This window comes from Fragaria vesca, linkage group LG3, assembly GCF_000184155.1.
Source record: "Fragaria vesca subsp. vesca linkage group LG3, FraVesHawaii_1.0, whole genome shotgun sequence".
NCBI classification, from domain to species: Eukaryota; Viridiplantae; Streptophyta; class Magnoliopsida; order Rosales; family Rosaceae; genus Fragaria; species Fragaria vesca.
Genome location: NC_020493.1, coordinates 16902055 through 16915639, shown reverse-complemented (window position 1 = coordinate 16915639; position 13585 = coordinate 16902055). Strand labels below are relative to the sequence as shown.

Here is a 13585-nt window from a genome sequence, read left to right as displayed (position 1 = left end):
CTATGCATATATTTTCGATTTCTAGAGAATTGCACAGCACATTCATGAGCTTAATGATGGCCAATGCTTGTAATTACATTGCTTAGACGTGCAGAGAGAGCCAAATCAAGGAATAAAAGAAAGAGGAAGGTACTATGGTGACATTCTACAAAGACATCAACACATCAACGCGGTTGATCATGGTGATAATCATACACTTTGAAGTCTTGATAATGCAGAGAACCATTACTCTCATAGTGAAGAAGGTAATAGCACTGCTCGCAGAAGTAGCAAGGGTTCTCCGGAGCATATTTGTCATCTACAGTCACCTTTGTGGCTCTATATATCCTACAAACATTACATTTTCTAACATTTAGCTTCAGTTGGAATAACAGTATGGGATAAACTGCACTGTTCTGTACATCCTCCAGATGAAGCAGTCGCATGTCTCGAATCACAATCGTGTGCCTGCAGTCTCCCTGGTGACAATACAGATATCCAGCACCAAGTCGAAATTTCAAGTCCCTAAACTTTGTCTTGCGCATGTCAATAGTTCTGTAGTGAGGCAATTGTGAGCCTTTTAGACCATCCACAACCGCCAATTTTTTCTTCTTTTGCATGTTAGCTCCACCTAAAATGGATTCCCATTTTTGAAGAGCATCATGTGTTGAGTTTGTAAGCCAATCAAGTATAGGCTCACTGTAGTCTAATGCCGAGGGGTAGCGCAAATCATTGTAGAATGTATCCTCAATAAGGAAATATCCTGAAGGATCTTTTCGCATCGCATGGTCTGTTGAGCAGTATATCTTATCCCTCAATTCAGTTAAGCTTTGTCTCCCTAGTACCAAGAATTCTTGTGTCTTCATCCAGATTTTCACATTATGGTAAACCTCGACTGTAAGAACAACTTCTGGATGGTGCACAGGTATGTAGTCCTGAATGCTACTGTTGCTGCATGATTTAACCTTCACTGCTGAACTTGCAGACCGGAGGGGCTTCAGCCTTTCAATTGTTCTTGAGGATGATTTGACGGCACGGCAACCCTCGATTTTCAGACTAGGGTTGTATGAATGCAGTGTAACAGATGCTTTATCTTCGTCCTGTTTTTCTTTGCTTTTCTTAAAATGCTCCACCTTCTTTGCAATATGTGACCAAAAAGCCTTCTTGTCCTCAACAGTATGATTATTTGTCTCCCTTCCTTTTCTTTTCCTTGGTTTCTTTTTACAATTTCTATCATCTGACATCTCAAGGTCATCTGCTATACCTATACTGGGTGCAGTTTCATCATCGTTAAGTACTTCCTTGATAGCCATATCCACTAACTCTTCCTCACTGATGATCTTGAGCTCATCCACCGAGATGTCTTCGTCAGAAACTTGAGACGTATCTTCAGATACTTCTACCTCTAAACCCTGCAGTTGTTGGAGAATCGAAGACTGGAAAAAAGGGACACTGTTGAGGGGACTAATCAGATTTTGAACGTAGAGGGGTCCCCCTCTCGGAACTGAAAGCTCCTCCTCCTCCTCTTCACTACGATCGAAGTTGTTGCCATTGGTGCCGTCTTGGTATTGAACACCAGCATTTCTGCCGTTTTGTGCCATCTTTATAGATTAGAGGCGAAGGAAGGCGGAGATTATAAACCTAATCGTTTGACAACCTAATTGTGCCTTCTTGGTATATACCTATTTTTTGTTGGTATTCAATGAAAAATACAATCATATTTCTGCTTATATAATTACAACATCGAGGATTATACCAGGAAAAGGAATAGAATAACAACCTCATAAACTAAGACGATGAAACCTTATCATATTAGGAAATCTAGCTTTCTACAAAACTTGGCATCGAACCTGTTAATGGGGCTACTTGCTTGGACAGAGAGATCAGCAACTTGAAACTAACTGTGCAAAGCAATTGCTTGCTATCGTTCCATTCTCAATCCCATTTGGGTCTAATCTTCTTTTTTACTTGGCAATGTGAAGAGATATTGATCTTTCCGGATTGTGATCCTCGTTTTGAAGTAAAAGTTTTTGTTAAAATCATTAGAGCCAAGAGCTGGAGTTCATCCTCCTGATCAACAAAATTGCTAATAAGAACGGATTCTCCTCTCTTCTTCCGGTGATCTTTGAATAGTCACAAATTACATAGAAGTTCACCCATAGACATTTTCTACCATATAGGTACAGACTGTCATCCAACTAAAAAGTTAGATTCTCTCTTTTATATTTATGAATTGTCACAAGTGTAAAAAGTCAGCACCACTCTCCTCTCTAGAAAAACCTCTAACCGACCTCCGGCAAGGTCTCCGGCCGAGGTTTCCGACAAATTTTCCGGTCAATCTCCGGTGAGAGTTCCGGCAATCACAAAAGCTATTATCATTGATAAAAAAAATATTACTGCCTACAACAAAAACTACTATGGCTAACAAAAGATACTATCGCTAACAACAAAAACTATTACCTCCAGCAACAAAAGCTATTATCATCAATAACAAAAGCTATTACCGCCAGCAACAAAAGATACTATCATATCGAAAAAAAATAATACTACTAAAAATAACTACCACTACCGCCACCAACAAAAGATACCACCGCCATCAAAAAAATATACTACCTTTAGCAATAAAAGATACTACTTCCGACAACGAAAGCTACTATCGCCGGAAACAAAAATTACTACTGTCAGAAAGAAAAACTCCAGAAGGAAAAGCTGCTACCATGCATAATAAAATCCACTACTAACAAATTCAATGGTACAAAAAATATGAAGCTTTTTACTATGATTATTATGTATAAACTTACTTCCATAGTTACATAAAGCTATAGTCTACTACAATAGTTTTATAAAACTATTGTCGGTTTTTAATGGTGATGCTCAAAACTCAAAGGCATAAATTTACCACCTTGAGAGTGATTTTCTTGGTTGGCCCAATGATCTCTATGAAGGCTTCAATATCCAAATTCACATGATTTTCAAAATTTGTTACTACAAATGCAAATGGAAGAATTCTGTAAGAACAGAGATACAACAAAATATTAATATTTGAAATAAAAATAGAAGCTGTTAACATCACGTTGAAAAGATACTACTCTTTTGTTGAAAAATTACTACCACACAATAAGAAAGCTACTGAAATCATGATGAAAAAATATTAACACAAACATAGAAAGATACTGCCACACTGTCGAAAATATACTAATATAGACATAAAAAGATACTATTACTATGTTGAAAATATACTATCATACAATAAGAAAGCATCATACAATAAGAAAGCTACTAATAGTATGTTGAAAATATACTGACCTAGACATAGAAATATACTATGACTATGTTGAAAAGATACTATATGCTAGGTGAAATGGTAAATCAAGACTGTACCCAAACTACGAATGATTCACTCACAGTTGCTCATCTTAGTGCAAATCCAAAATAAATGACACGTTCACAAAGTCCAGTTGATCAGCTATGAGTGTAACAATATATACACTAAATAAGAATAGATAAAACCAACGCCATACATATAGATCTCTCGCATTATCTGCTAAAACTTATAGACTACCAAATTATTGTAAAACTAATAGATAGATCAAAGAAAACCACCCAAAAATATGCCTCGGTGGTCTCTAAGAAAACCACCAACTCCTCCATTGGTAAGACTCCATTAGAATGCACCATCCACATTCAATTTATCTGACGTAGCACTATACAAATTGATCAAGCTAAGGTAGAGAGTCTTCTATAGAGTTTTGAGTATTTTGAAGTAATAATGCTGCTTATACTGCGATTTGTTTTTTTCTCTTCCGTTTTGCTATTAATTAATACGTTAGGGTTTCTTAGCATGGTTTTCAACGCTTTAAAAAAAAAAGGCTGGTGCAATATGATCGCAGATTGGTTCTTGCTTTTTTTTTTTTGAGAGGATGATTGGTTCTTGGTTACATGGTAGTAGTTACAATAGGTAAATTTACAAGTTTACCCATATGAAATACAAGAATGTTTGATTTTACACTTCATGTCACAGAGCATTTTCAATACAGTACGTATGTCTACACAAATAAATAATGTGTCACACATCGTAATGAATAGCCATAATTACACGGCAGACTTACACCAAGAATTGTTATTAGTGAAGGTCATCTTAGGAATTCCCGTGACAGAAAAGCGTAAAAAACACAAAATACAGAAAGTGTAAAAAGAATCACGACTAGCATATTCCGTCATAACTTTTTTTTCTTCTTTTTTTGGTCTTTTAAAATCCTTCAAAACCCTCCACAAACCCTACCCGCACTCTTCTCTATTCACAATTCCTCATCGCCTCATTCTTCTCTCTCTCTCTCTCTCTCTCTGCAACTCTGCCTTGGGGTTTAGCCTCCACTGGTGACTCATCGTTGACCCAATGGCTCTGGTAAGCAAATCTCCCTCTCTGCAATTCCCTGCGTTATGCTCTGTTGTTCGTTCCAAGTCCCATTGTTGCTTTTTTCACTACGAAGCTCTCTACTACTATGCTACCCAGTACAGGAATCACCAAGTAGACTCCGAAGTTTTGGGGTTTTTTGTTTAATAGAATTGAAAAAGCTAATACGAAATCTGATTGGGTGATTTTGGTGGATGTTTTGATCTATATGTATGTATGTGTTTTGGAAAAAGATGAGATTTTGAGTGTTTGATCTGCTTTTCAGGTGCTGCACGCTGCGAGCAACAATAAGAATGGCTACAAGGCACTCATTGCTGCTGAGTACTGCGGTGTCAAGGTTGAGCTTGTGAAGGATTTCCAGATGGGTGTGTCGAATAAGACCCCTGAGTTCCTCAAACTCAACCCCATTGGGAAGGTGAGGGAGTTGTGTCTTTGATGGTGTTCGAAGTTGTGTATGATTGTTTTGTGGGATTGGTTTGCTGAAATGGTGTTTTCTTGGTGTGTAGGTTCCTGTGCTGGAGACCCCGGATGGTCCTGTTTTCGAGAGCAATGCCATTGCGCGATATGGTGAGGGCTTGATGTTATGGTTTTTTGAAGTTGTATGTGGATAATTGTTGTCGGATTTGGAATTTATTGTTTTGTTTCACTTGCTGCAGTTGCTCGTTTGAAGGCGGATACTCCTCTTTTTGGTTCTTCCTTGATTGAACATGTAAGTGGCATAAGGGTCGTCTTTCATTTGTAAAATTTCTGTATGCCTGCTTAGGGTCTGTTGTCTGACATTTTTGAATTCCAAGTTTAGGTAATCATTGTGATGTTAAAAATATACTGTGAGGGACTTTGGATTTAGAAATAGGTCATCTTTTGTGATTGCACTGAAAAATATCACGCTAAAGATTTTTATGATCTAGCATCTCCATTTGGGTCTTGATATGATTTGCAATGTTGGCTATCTACGAAGTTGATGGTTGATGCACAAAGTAATGTCTTTTACTTGTTGTATTTTCGGTTGACAGGCCCTTGTGGACCAATGGATTGATTTTGCAACTCTAGAGATTGATGCCAATATTTTGCGTTGGTTCATACCGCGTATCGGTTTTGCAGTCTACCTCCCTCCTGTAAGTAATTTGCTGCATTTCGCTTCTCCACATCTGTTCTTTTATTTTAGTAATTTAAATTTACATAGATTCATCGAGTAATTCAAACCCATCTTTTGTTTTTGGCACATAGGCTGAGGAAGCTGCAATTTCTTCCTTGAAGAGAGCACTAACTGCTTTGAACACTCATCTTGCTTCCAACACATACTTAGTTGGGCACTCTGTGACATTGGCTGATATCATTATGATATCTAATTTAACACTGGGATTTAACCGGTTGTTGACAAAAAGTTTTACCTCTGAATTTCCTCATGTGGAGAGATACTTTTGGACGTTGGTTAATCAGCCTAATTTTCACAAGTTACTGGGTGAGGTGAAACAAGCTGAGTCTGTTCCACCTGTTCAGTCTGCAAAGAAGCCTTCACAGCCTAAGGAACCTGCAAAGAAAGAGGCCAAAAAGGAAGTGACGAAAGAAGCACCAAAGCCTAAAGTAGAAGAGGCTGTGGAGGAAGCAGAGGCACCCAAGCCCAAGGCAAAGAATCCTCTTGATCTTTTGCCTCCTAGCAAGATGATTCTGGATGATTGGAAAAGGCTTTATTCAAACACAAAGACCAACTTCCGTGAGGTTGCTGTCAAAGGTGATTCCATATTGACTTTGCTTATTCATGCATTCAACATATCATGATTTTAATTTATCATAAACCTGTATGGTATGCATGGGGTCTTGCATTACATATAGCATTCTCATGCATTCTTTTTTGTTCAATGTTATCATTTACTATATTTAATTTACATGATGTACTGTTCACTGTATTCTTAAGCTCCATATCTTGGGTGGCCTTTGAGATGGTATTTGGTCAGTTCGTATATTTATTGGTTCATGCCAAACACACTAGTAACTATTTTATAGGTGTCTTCGAATTTGATTTTTAGGGTAACATATATTTGGTGGGATTGTTTTGGTCTCAATCTTTTTGATGTTAAATAAAATTTTCTTGGGTAGTCTCCAGAAAACTACATTGTCTTTCTCATGGTCATCCCTCAGTCAAAGCATACTATTGCTTTTGGCAAGTTAATGATTCAGAATCTTGTTTAGGCTAGTCAATAGCACACTATCAATGTCATCAGCTAGTTAATTGTAGCTTCCGGTTGGTCTTTTATGTATGCTATATCAACATTCCAACTTCTGTTTAGCGCCCAATTAGAAATTTTAACAAATGTTTCTCAAATAGTGACAATACTTAGGGCTGTAAGTTATATATAGCTTTCAATGGAACTTGAATGCATATGTTAAAATATTAAGACTTTTGGGTGAAAGTACAACTATAAATGACTCTGACATCATCTCACCTTGCATTCTGCATTTTATCTCTGTATCTGTTAAATCTTAATACTGGTGTAGATCTGTGTGAAGTTTTTGAACTTGATGTCTTTAAGGAAATAAGAATTGAGCTTGCCACATATTCAACTTGCTTTTCTTAACTGTCTTAATCCAATAAGGATTTTCATGATTTTTCTTGTTATATTAACAATCACTTTATCTTACAGGCTTCTGGGACATGTATGATCCAGAGGGTTACTCTCTTTGGTTCTGTGATTACAAATACAACGATGAAAATACAGTTTCATTCGTGACTTTAAACAAGGTAGGTGGCTTTCTGCAGCGGATGGATTTGGCTCGTAAATATGCATTTGGTAAGATGTTGGTGATTGGGTCTGATCCTCCTTTCAAGGTGAAAGGCTTGTGGCTCTTCCGTGGGCAAGAGGTTCCCCAGTTCATAATTGATGAATGTTATGACATGGAACTGTATGATTGGTGTAAGGTTGATATCACTGATGAGAATCAAAAGGAGCGCGTGAATCAGATGATTGAAGATCACGAGCCTTTTGAGGGGGAAGCTTTGTTGGATGCCAAATGCTTCAAGTGATGAGACAAAGGTGTCCGAAGAGTTGGCTATAATGTTTCAGGGGTTGTTTCAATCTGGTTGTTTCTGTTTCAGACATTATTTTGCTTCTCCTAGCACTCTAATGAATACTAGTGATAGGATCTGATACAATGTTGTCCGTTATATTAGGAATATCAATTGAACTACATGGTGATGGAATTAATATTTATTTGCAAGTTGTATAGATTTCAGACAGTTATATTGGTGAAATTTTGAACATCACTTCTCAGTTTCTTACATTAGGCAATATGCTGCACTTTGTAACCATAGGGGTGAAATGTTAATTGCTTCTTCTGGGAGGTTACCAATTTATCAAATGCGCATCTAAGACCTCATTGTGGTCTATTTAGAACCCCAGAGAGCCTACCAGCAGGTAGCATTGGGCATATCACATACTCGCATATGCAAACAAAAATCTGATAGAAAAGCAATGAAGAAAGGAGCTAGAACATCGAAGGAGGTTTGGCCAAAACCTGTGCCTGCATCCTCGGGAGAGATCCTCCGAAAATTTTCATTAGCTGTTGACACTTGACAGATGGTAACCGAAGCGATTAAATTTCGAGGCAAAGAATCACATTTTGTGTATGAATAATGTCAACATTGGTTGGTGATTTCCAATGCTTCAGTTATTTGGTAGTCAGTACAAAATAAGTATGATGATTTCCAGCAAAACACTTCAAGGAGGATGAGCTGCCGCATCGAATAGCAAGATGCTCAAAAGGGAGGAGGGAGGGTTGGAAAACCAACCAATGCTCTTCTTGTCAAGTTGAACTACATGAAACATATGTGTGAAAAAGAACACCATATAATAGTCTAGTGTGTTCTAGGATATTCCGCATTGCTCTAGATATTCCATGTGTGTCTTGGCCTTATACCATCAAGATATGTAGTTAAAATATGACTATGTATTCCTTATCATTACCATATTGGTACTTTGTAATTCTATATATAAATAACTCATATCAATGAATAAGATGATGATTTTCTTGCTATCTCTCATTCTCTACGGTTTATAATTGATCGTAGTACGAATATGAGATAAAATAGTGCCTTCAGTTTCTCTTGTGTTTCCTTCTCATGCTTTGATTTTTGTTAGGGCTCCTCTGAAGCACAGGGCCAAAACTACAATTTGGCAGAAACATAGGGGTGCAAAACAACTTTCCAAGCTTCAACCAGGTAAAAGGAAAAGAAAAAAAAAAAAAGACATCATCGTCTTGGAGTTGGAGTGTTTGGACTTTGAAGCCAAGTCGTTAAGAGAAGCAAACCCAAACATCCACTTTCCTCTTTCCTTAAAATCTCTCATTTCCCTTCCCAACTTCTTCTTCAAGCTTTCAAAGAACATGAACGGATCCCGATCCCTGCAGTTCCTCCTGTTCCTCACGATCCCCTTGTTTTTCGCTTCCGTTTCGGCCAAAGACGGCAGCAACAAAGCCGGTGGCTCATCGGTGGCCCTGAAGGTGTTGATTGTGTGCTGGGCGTGGCGGCGGTGGCTGGTTTCGGTGTGTTTCTGTTCAGGATATGGCAGAGGAAGAAGAGAGAGGAGCAGCACGCCAGGCTTCTCAAGCTCTTTGAAGACGACGATGAGCTCGAGGTTGAGCTTGGGATTAGGGACTGATTTGATTCATTCATTGGAGTCAGGTTTGTGTACATCTTTTAGAAGAAATTGTTGTGCTGTAGCAGCCATAATTTACCCTTGATTGATTGGGATTTTGATATTTTGATTCTGTAATATTGTATCAGCTTTGTTCACTTTTTATGATATAGTATATGTGCAATGGGAATGAAGATTATACTGTTTCGTTTCCGGTGTTGGATCTGCTTTCTACTACTGACTTACCTCAAATTCGACACTATTTGGCCAGTCAGAGATCCTTGGATAGTAATTGACAAGTTGTCCAGATCAAGTACAGTTTTGTTTCTTGTGTTCTTATAATTTTGTTATTTGTTGACAGACAAAAGAGAAGCGATGTTGTTTGAGATCAGTTTGGATCTTTGAGATTCTGGATTTATTCGCTTATGTGTACTTTCCCTGTCAAGTCGAGTTTATTAGGACAGCATAATTATGCTTTGGAAGTTAGCATGTGGTGTTGAGTGAGCCATAACATGAGTTATGAAGCTATAGCTTCCGCTAACTGATTAGAACAGTATTGAATGATAAAACTATCAGATTGGGGGAAAAAATGGAGTAGAAAGCTTGTAGCATAAAGATTGTATGTGCTTGTTTAAGGTTTTGAAGTCGTGTCTTATTGAGTTTTGAAGTGTTGACTGATAAACATTATCTGATTGAGGAAAAGGTAACAGTTTATTGTAGCATAGAGATTGGATATACTTGTTTTAAGGTCTTATAGTGGGAGAAGGGGGATGCAAATTGGGACTATTAGAAGTTGCAATTTCAACCTATAGCATCAACAAAGGTCATCAAAGTGAGTGTCATTTGTCTTGTAAGCAATGCATGTTTATTATTAAAGTAATTTGAAATATCGTAATTGAAGAATTGTGCATCAGATATGTGAGAGGAACTGAAACACCTTTGGAAGGAAACGTCTTGTTTCAAGAATTGTTGAAATTGATAATGTTGGTTTCAACTGATTCCTTAGAGGGAAGAACAATTCATAGTCTTATTTAGAGTTATATGAATAAAAATGACTTTAGTGTGCCATTTGTAGTATTACCAAGACTATACAGATTGTTCAACATTTTGTGTACGTAGTATGAAGGCATGCCAATATTAACAGCATAACTGAAAATAAATCTGAGTCTATAAAGTATAAAATACTATGCGTGTAGAGGTAACGCTATTGAAGAGATATGGTGAATAGTATAGTTACTGATTCAGTTTTTTTTACTACACAGGGAAATTCCCACCTAGAGGGGTATGTCATTTCACATAAAATAAAATAAAATAAAAATTAACCGAGGCTGGATGTTGTAAATGGTATTATAGTTCGGGTGAGGAAAGAGTCTTGTGGCAGCTATCGCTGATGCCAATTAAAATTCATTTTACATTTTCTTGGTATATGCCTTTGAAAACCATCATTGTAGGAGTAACTACTCTCTTTCTCTCTAAATTTATTTCCAGGCATAGACAGATAGACAATTATCTTTTTAAGTGGGAATTGGTTGATGCTTTGTGCTTTGTGCTTCTGGAATAATATGGCATGTGACTGTTTTCTTGAAGAGCTTTTCACAGTTATTTATTATAGGTTCAGATATTGTTAAACATATTGTTGGGTATACTTGTATGGAGGGTTTGGGTTTTCATATGAAGTGGGACTTTTGGTTAGAACTCTGAATGATCAGATTCTATTATTAGGTATTATCTGTGAGGGAGCTCATGAGGCCATGGTATGGTGGACACAAAAGATTTAGGATGTCTTGTCGATTGTCTCTTTGAGTTGTTTTATGGAGCATTTGGGTTTTGATCATAAGTGGAAGCCTATATTCGTTCCGAATTTGAGTGATTGAAAGCTGAAGATATTAGTATCAGGTTATATATTCCCTGAAGGCATGTGTAGCGATGTATTATTTGGAGGATGAGCTAAAATTTGTTTTTAGGCTTACTAATTGTTTCTTTGTGGGAGCAGGCATATTTTATTCCCGTAAAGCTGATCCAATCCCAACAGTTAATCGGAGATGATCCATCACCCATGAAGTTCCTACCTCTAACAAATTCGCAATCCCATAGGCTTAACAACAAGTAATCTGCTTTTAAAACTGCTGGGAAGCCTCCATGGGTAATACCCTTTCCTGTAAACCTCATATATAAAGAAATATGCTCACATGGTGTTGTCATACAAGTAGGTGTTAGTTTCGAGATTGTTTTACCTTCTCTGTTGTTTTATATGATTCTCCTCATTGAACTGCTATTTAATGCAATGCTTTCTCCATCTCCTACATTACTGTGCTTATTGTAGTTGTGTTTCAGAGTAGAAGATTGTATAGATTGAGACTGGTTATTTTTACATTTTAGTGTATAATGTGGTTGCTAGCTCCGCTTTCCTTGCTAAATGACACAGACATTATTAAGTAGGCTTTCCTTGCTAAAAAAAGAAAACTATTAAGTACGCTCTTAGTGTTGATGCTGGGGATTCTAGACTAGAGAGCATATATCATGATGAAGATTCGGTCCCCCATGTTCACTGATTATGCTGCTCTTGATAGGTCGTCAGGGAGGGATGGGGGAATGAGTTAGCTCTCATATCAACCAATGCTTTATTTGGATCGAGGGTAATATTGGGTTCTAGTGTACTACAGACCAGGAATAACAGAAACTTTTATGATATTTTGTTCCTATTCTAAATGAGATTTGCCTCCGGTTGCTTTTTATTATCTAATTCATTTTCATTTAAATCATAATATTTTCCACTTTATGCATCCTTCTCCTCAACAAGCAAGGAGAGTTGCCTTGGTTTTGACTTTCCTTGCCAAGTACCTCAAATGATTGAGGGTAATATGATTGTATGAATGAAATGAATTTGTTAGATTGGAATTTTTGATTTTCAGTAGAAAGTTGTTTTTTCCAGCTTAGGCTCAGTTATTTAGTCTGTATATAGTTACAGGGATGTTGTTCACAATGGAAATCTATCATTTACTGCTCAAAGATCAAATTTAGCATGAGAGCAAAGAGGATGATGGTCACTGCATTTGTTGCACAATTGTCTTGTTGCTTGGAGACACTTTTATATGAAATACTCTAGTTCGGCAGGCAATTTTGGCACTAAATATGGTATTTCTACAGACATTCTCCGAATAAATCAATTGATTTGTATGCATCTTTACTCAAGTTCTTCGCCATCACTTTGGAATTCTTATCCCATTAAGTATGCAACTCACACATTGCTTTCATGATAATGGGAAATGACAGCTTTTGGACCGTTTTTCAAATTAGTGGGATTGAAGCATTTCAGTATTTCAAAAGCAAAACAAAGTGAAATGATAGCTGGGAAAAGAAGGCAGACTAAACTGTGTAATTGACAACGACAACTGGTTTAAATAGAATGAAAGTGATACAGTGGTAGATTACAGATGGCTAGATAATTTGAAGTAGTTTAATATATGAAGCAACATCTCTTCTCTATCACATTTTGTATGGGTAGCTAGGTAAATCTTACCCTAGTGTTTCAGCCTATTCGGTTTAATTACAGGAATGTCAAGGAAGACGATGAGAAAGCCGAAGTGGTTACTGGAAGCAGGCTATGACTTGTAGTAAGAGAGAACTGAATACACGGTCTGTATGATCGTCAAAATTATAATGAAGACTACTGCATTAGAAATTGACCATATTGAACATATTGTAGAAGTAATCACGCTTGATCGACGCAATCCATCTTCATAGCCAACGGCAATCATAATACTCGGTCACTTCGACGGAAAGTACCCAAATAGAATAAACAGGAGGATGATGCTGTCCTATTATCAACAATGGTGTTGAAGAAACAGGCCATGTCTTCCCTGCTCAGATTAGTGGTGTTAATGATGCCTTTTTGCATGAGAAACTCCACATCTTTGCTAGATTTAACAAGGTCATGCAGGACCCTGGCATAGGAGGTAAGCTCATACTTATGGTGCCTTGATTCGCATTCTTCCAAGGCTATGAGGTTTCTGAAGGCAGATTTTCAGCGTCCAAAGTTATCGGTGCAATCTCCATCACTCCATACGCTTTCGAAACCTCTTTCGCGTCTAAATTTGATTCCGATTTGGAGAAGCTATGTCGCAGAAGGGATCCGCACCCAAAATGGACAAACCATCTCGCTCTCTTCAACTGAAAGGATTCTGAGAGTGTCGAGTGTCTGCTTTGCAATGTATTTGGAACATGATGAGAAGCAGAATATTCGAGACCCCACCAACTCGGAAGGGCTCTTTGAGTTAGCTCACATAGGGACTTGCATTTTCCACCAGGTACTCGATGAAATAAGCAGTCAAGAACTCTCCAAGGTAGTTGGTTTTCAAGTAGAAGCAAGTCGTTTTGTACTGTTGACACTAAGCTATTGAACAGATCATTCATGCCTCCGGGCACGTCTCCTATAATTTTTTGGAAGAGTTCAGTGATAAAGAATCCATCAACTACCAACATTTCTACAAACTTTTCGCTACTCAGATCAATCTTTTCGGCATAGCAATCACGGCAATATCCCTCCATGCTTCTAATTTTG

General features: G+C 37.6%; 3 protein-coding genes across 3 annotated transcripts; 2 read left to right on the top strand and 1 right to left on the bottom strand.

Annotated features, from left to right (window-relative positions):
• Positions 1-164: 164 nt before the first annotated feature.
• On the bottom strand, positions 165-1580 carry LOC101303406. The gene has a single exon (XM_004295842.1). It carries the CDS (start codon positions 1578-1580, stop codon positions 165-167), a length of 1416 nt encoding a protein of 471 aa, XP_004295890.1.
• Positions 1581-4275: 2695 nt separating this feature from the next.
• Positions 4276-7670, top strand: LOC101295204 (elongation factor 1-gamma-like). The gene is made up of 7 exons (XM_004294452.1): positions 4276-4384; positions 4659-4808; positions 4900-4960; positions 5050-5102; positions 5407-5508; positions 5621-6125; positions 7036-7670. The coding sequence occupies exons 1-7, from the start codon at positions 4376-4378 to the stop codon at positions 7413-7415; spliced, it is 1260 nt and encodes a 419-aa protein (XP_004294500.1). The 5' UTR covers positions 4276-4375; the 3' UTR covers positions 7416-7670.
• A 917-nt stretch (positions 7671-8587) lies between these two features.
• LOC101303106 lies at positions 8588-11070 on the top strand. Its single transcript, XM_004295841.1, has 3 exons — positions 8588-9071; positions 9296-9337; positions 11018-11070. The coding sequence occupies exons 1-3, from the start codon at positions 8774-8776 to the stop codon at positions 11068-11070; spliced, it is 393 nt and encodes a 130-aa protein (XP_004295889.1). The 5' UTR covers positions 8588-8773.
• The last annotated feature ends 2515 nt before the right edge of the window (positions 11071-13585 follow it).

Excerpts from the sequence above, each read along its gene's own strand:
- LOC101303406 (XM_004295842.1), bottom strand. The coding sequence starts at position 1,580 with ATGGCACAAAACGGCAGAAATGCTGGTGTTCAATACCAAGACGGCACC.
- LOC101295204 (XM_004294452.1), top strand. Across the intron at positions 4,809-4,899 it reads AACTCAACCCCATTGGGAAG|GTTCCTGTGCTGGAGACCCC; the intron begins GTGAGGGAGTTG and ends CTTGGTGTGTAG. Across the intron at positions 5,103-5,406 it reads GTTCTTCCTTGATTGAACAT|GCCCTTGTGGACCAATGGAT; the intron begins GTAAGTGGCATA and ends TTCGGTTGACAG.
- LOC101303106 (XM_004295841.1), top strand. The coding sequence starts at position 8,774 with ATGAACGGATCCCGATCCCTGCAGTTCCTCCTGTTCCTCACGATCCCC. Across the intron at positions 9,072-9,295 it reads GATTCATTCATTGGAGTCAG|TCAGAGATCCTTGGATAGTA; the intron begins GTTTGTGTACAT and ends CTATTTGGCCAG. Across the intron at positions 9,338-11,017 it reads TGACAAGTTGTCCAGATCAA|GCATATTTTATTCCCGTAAA; the intron begins GTACAGTTTTGT and ends TTGTGGGAGCAG.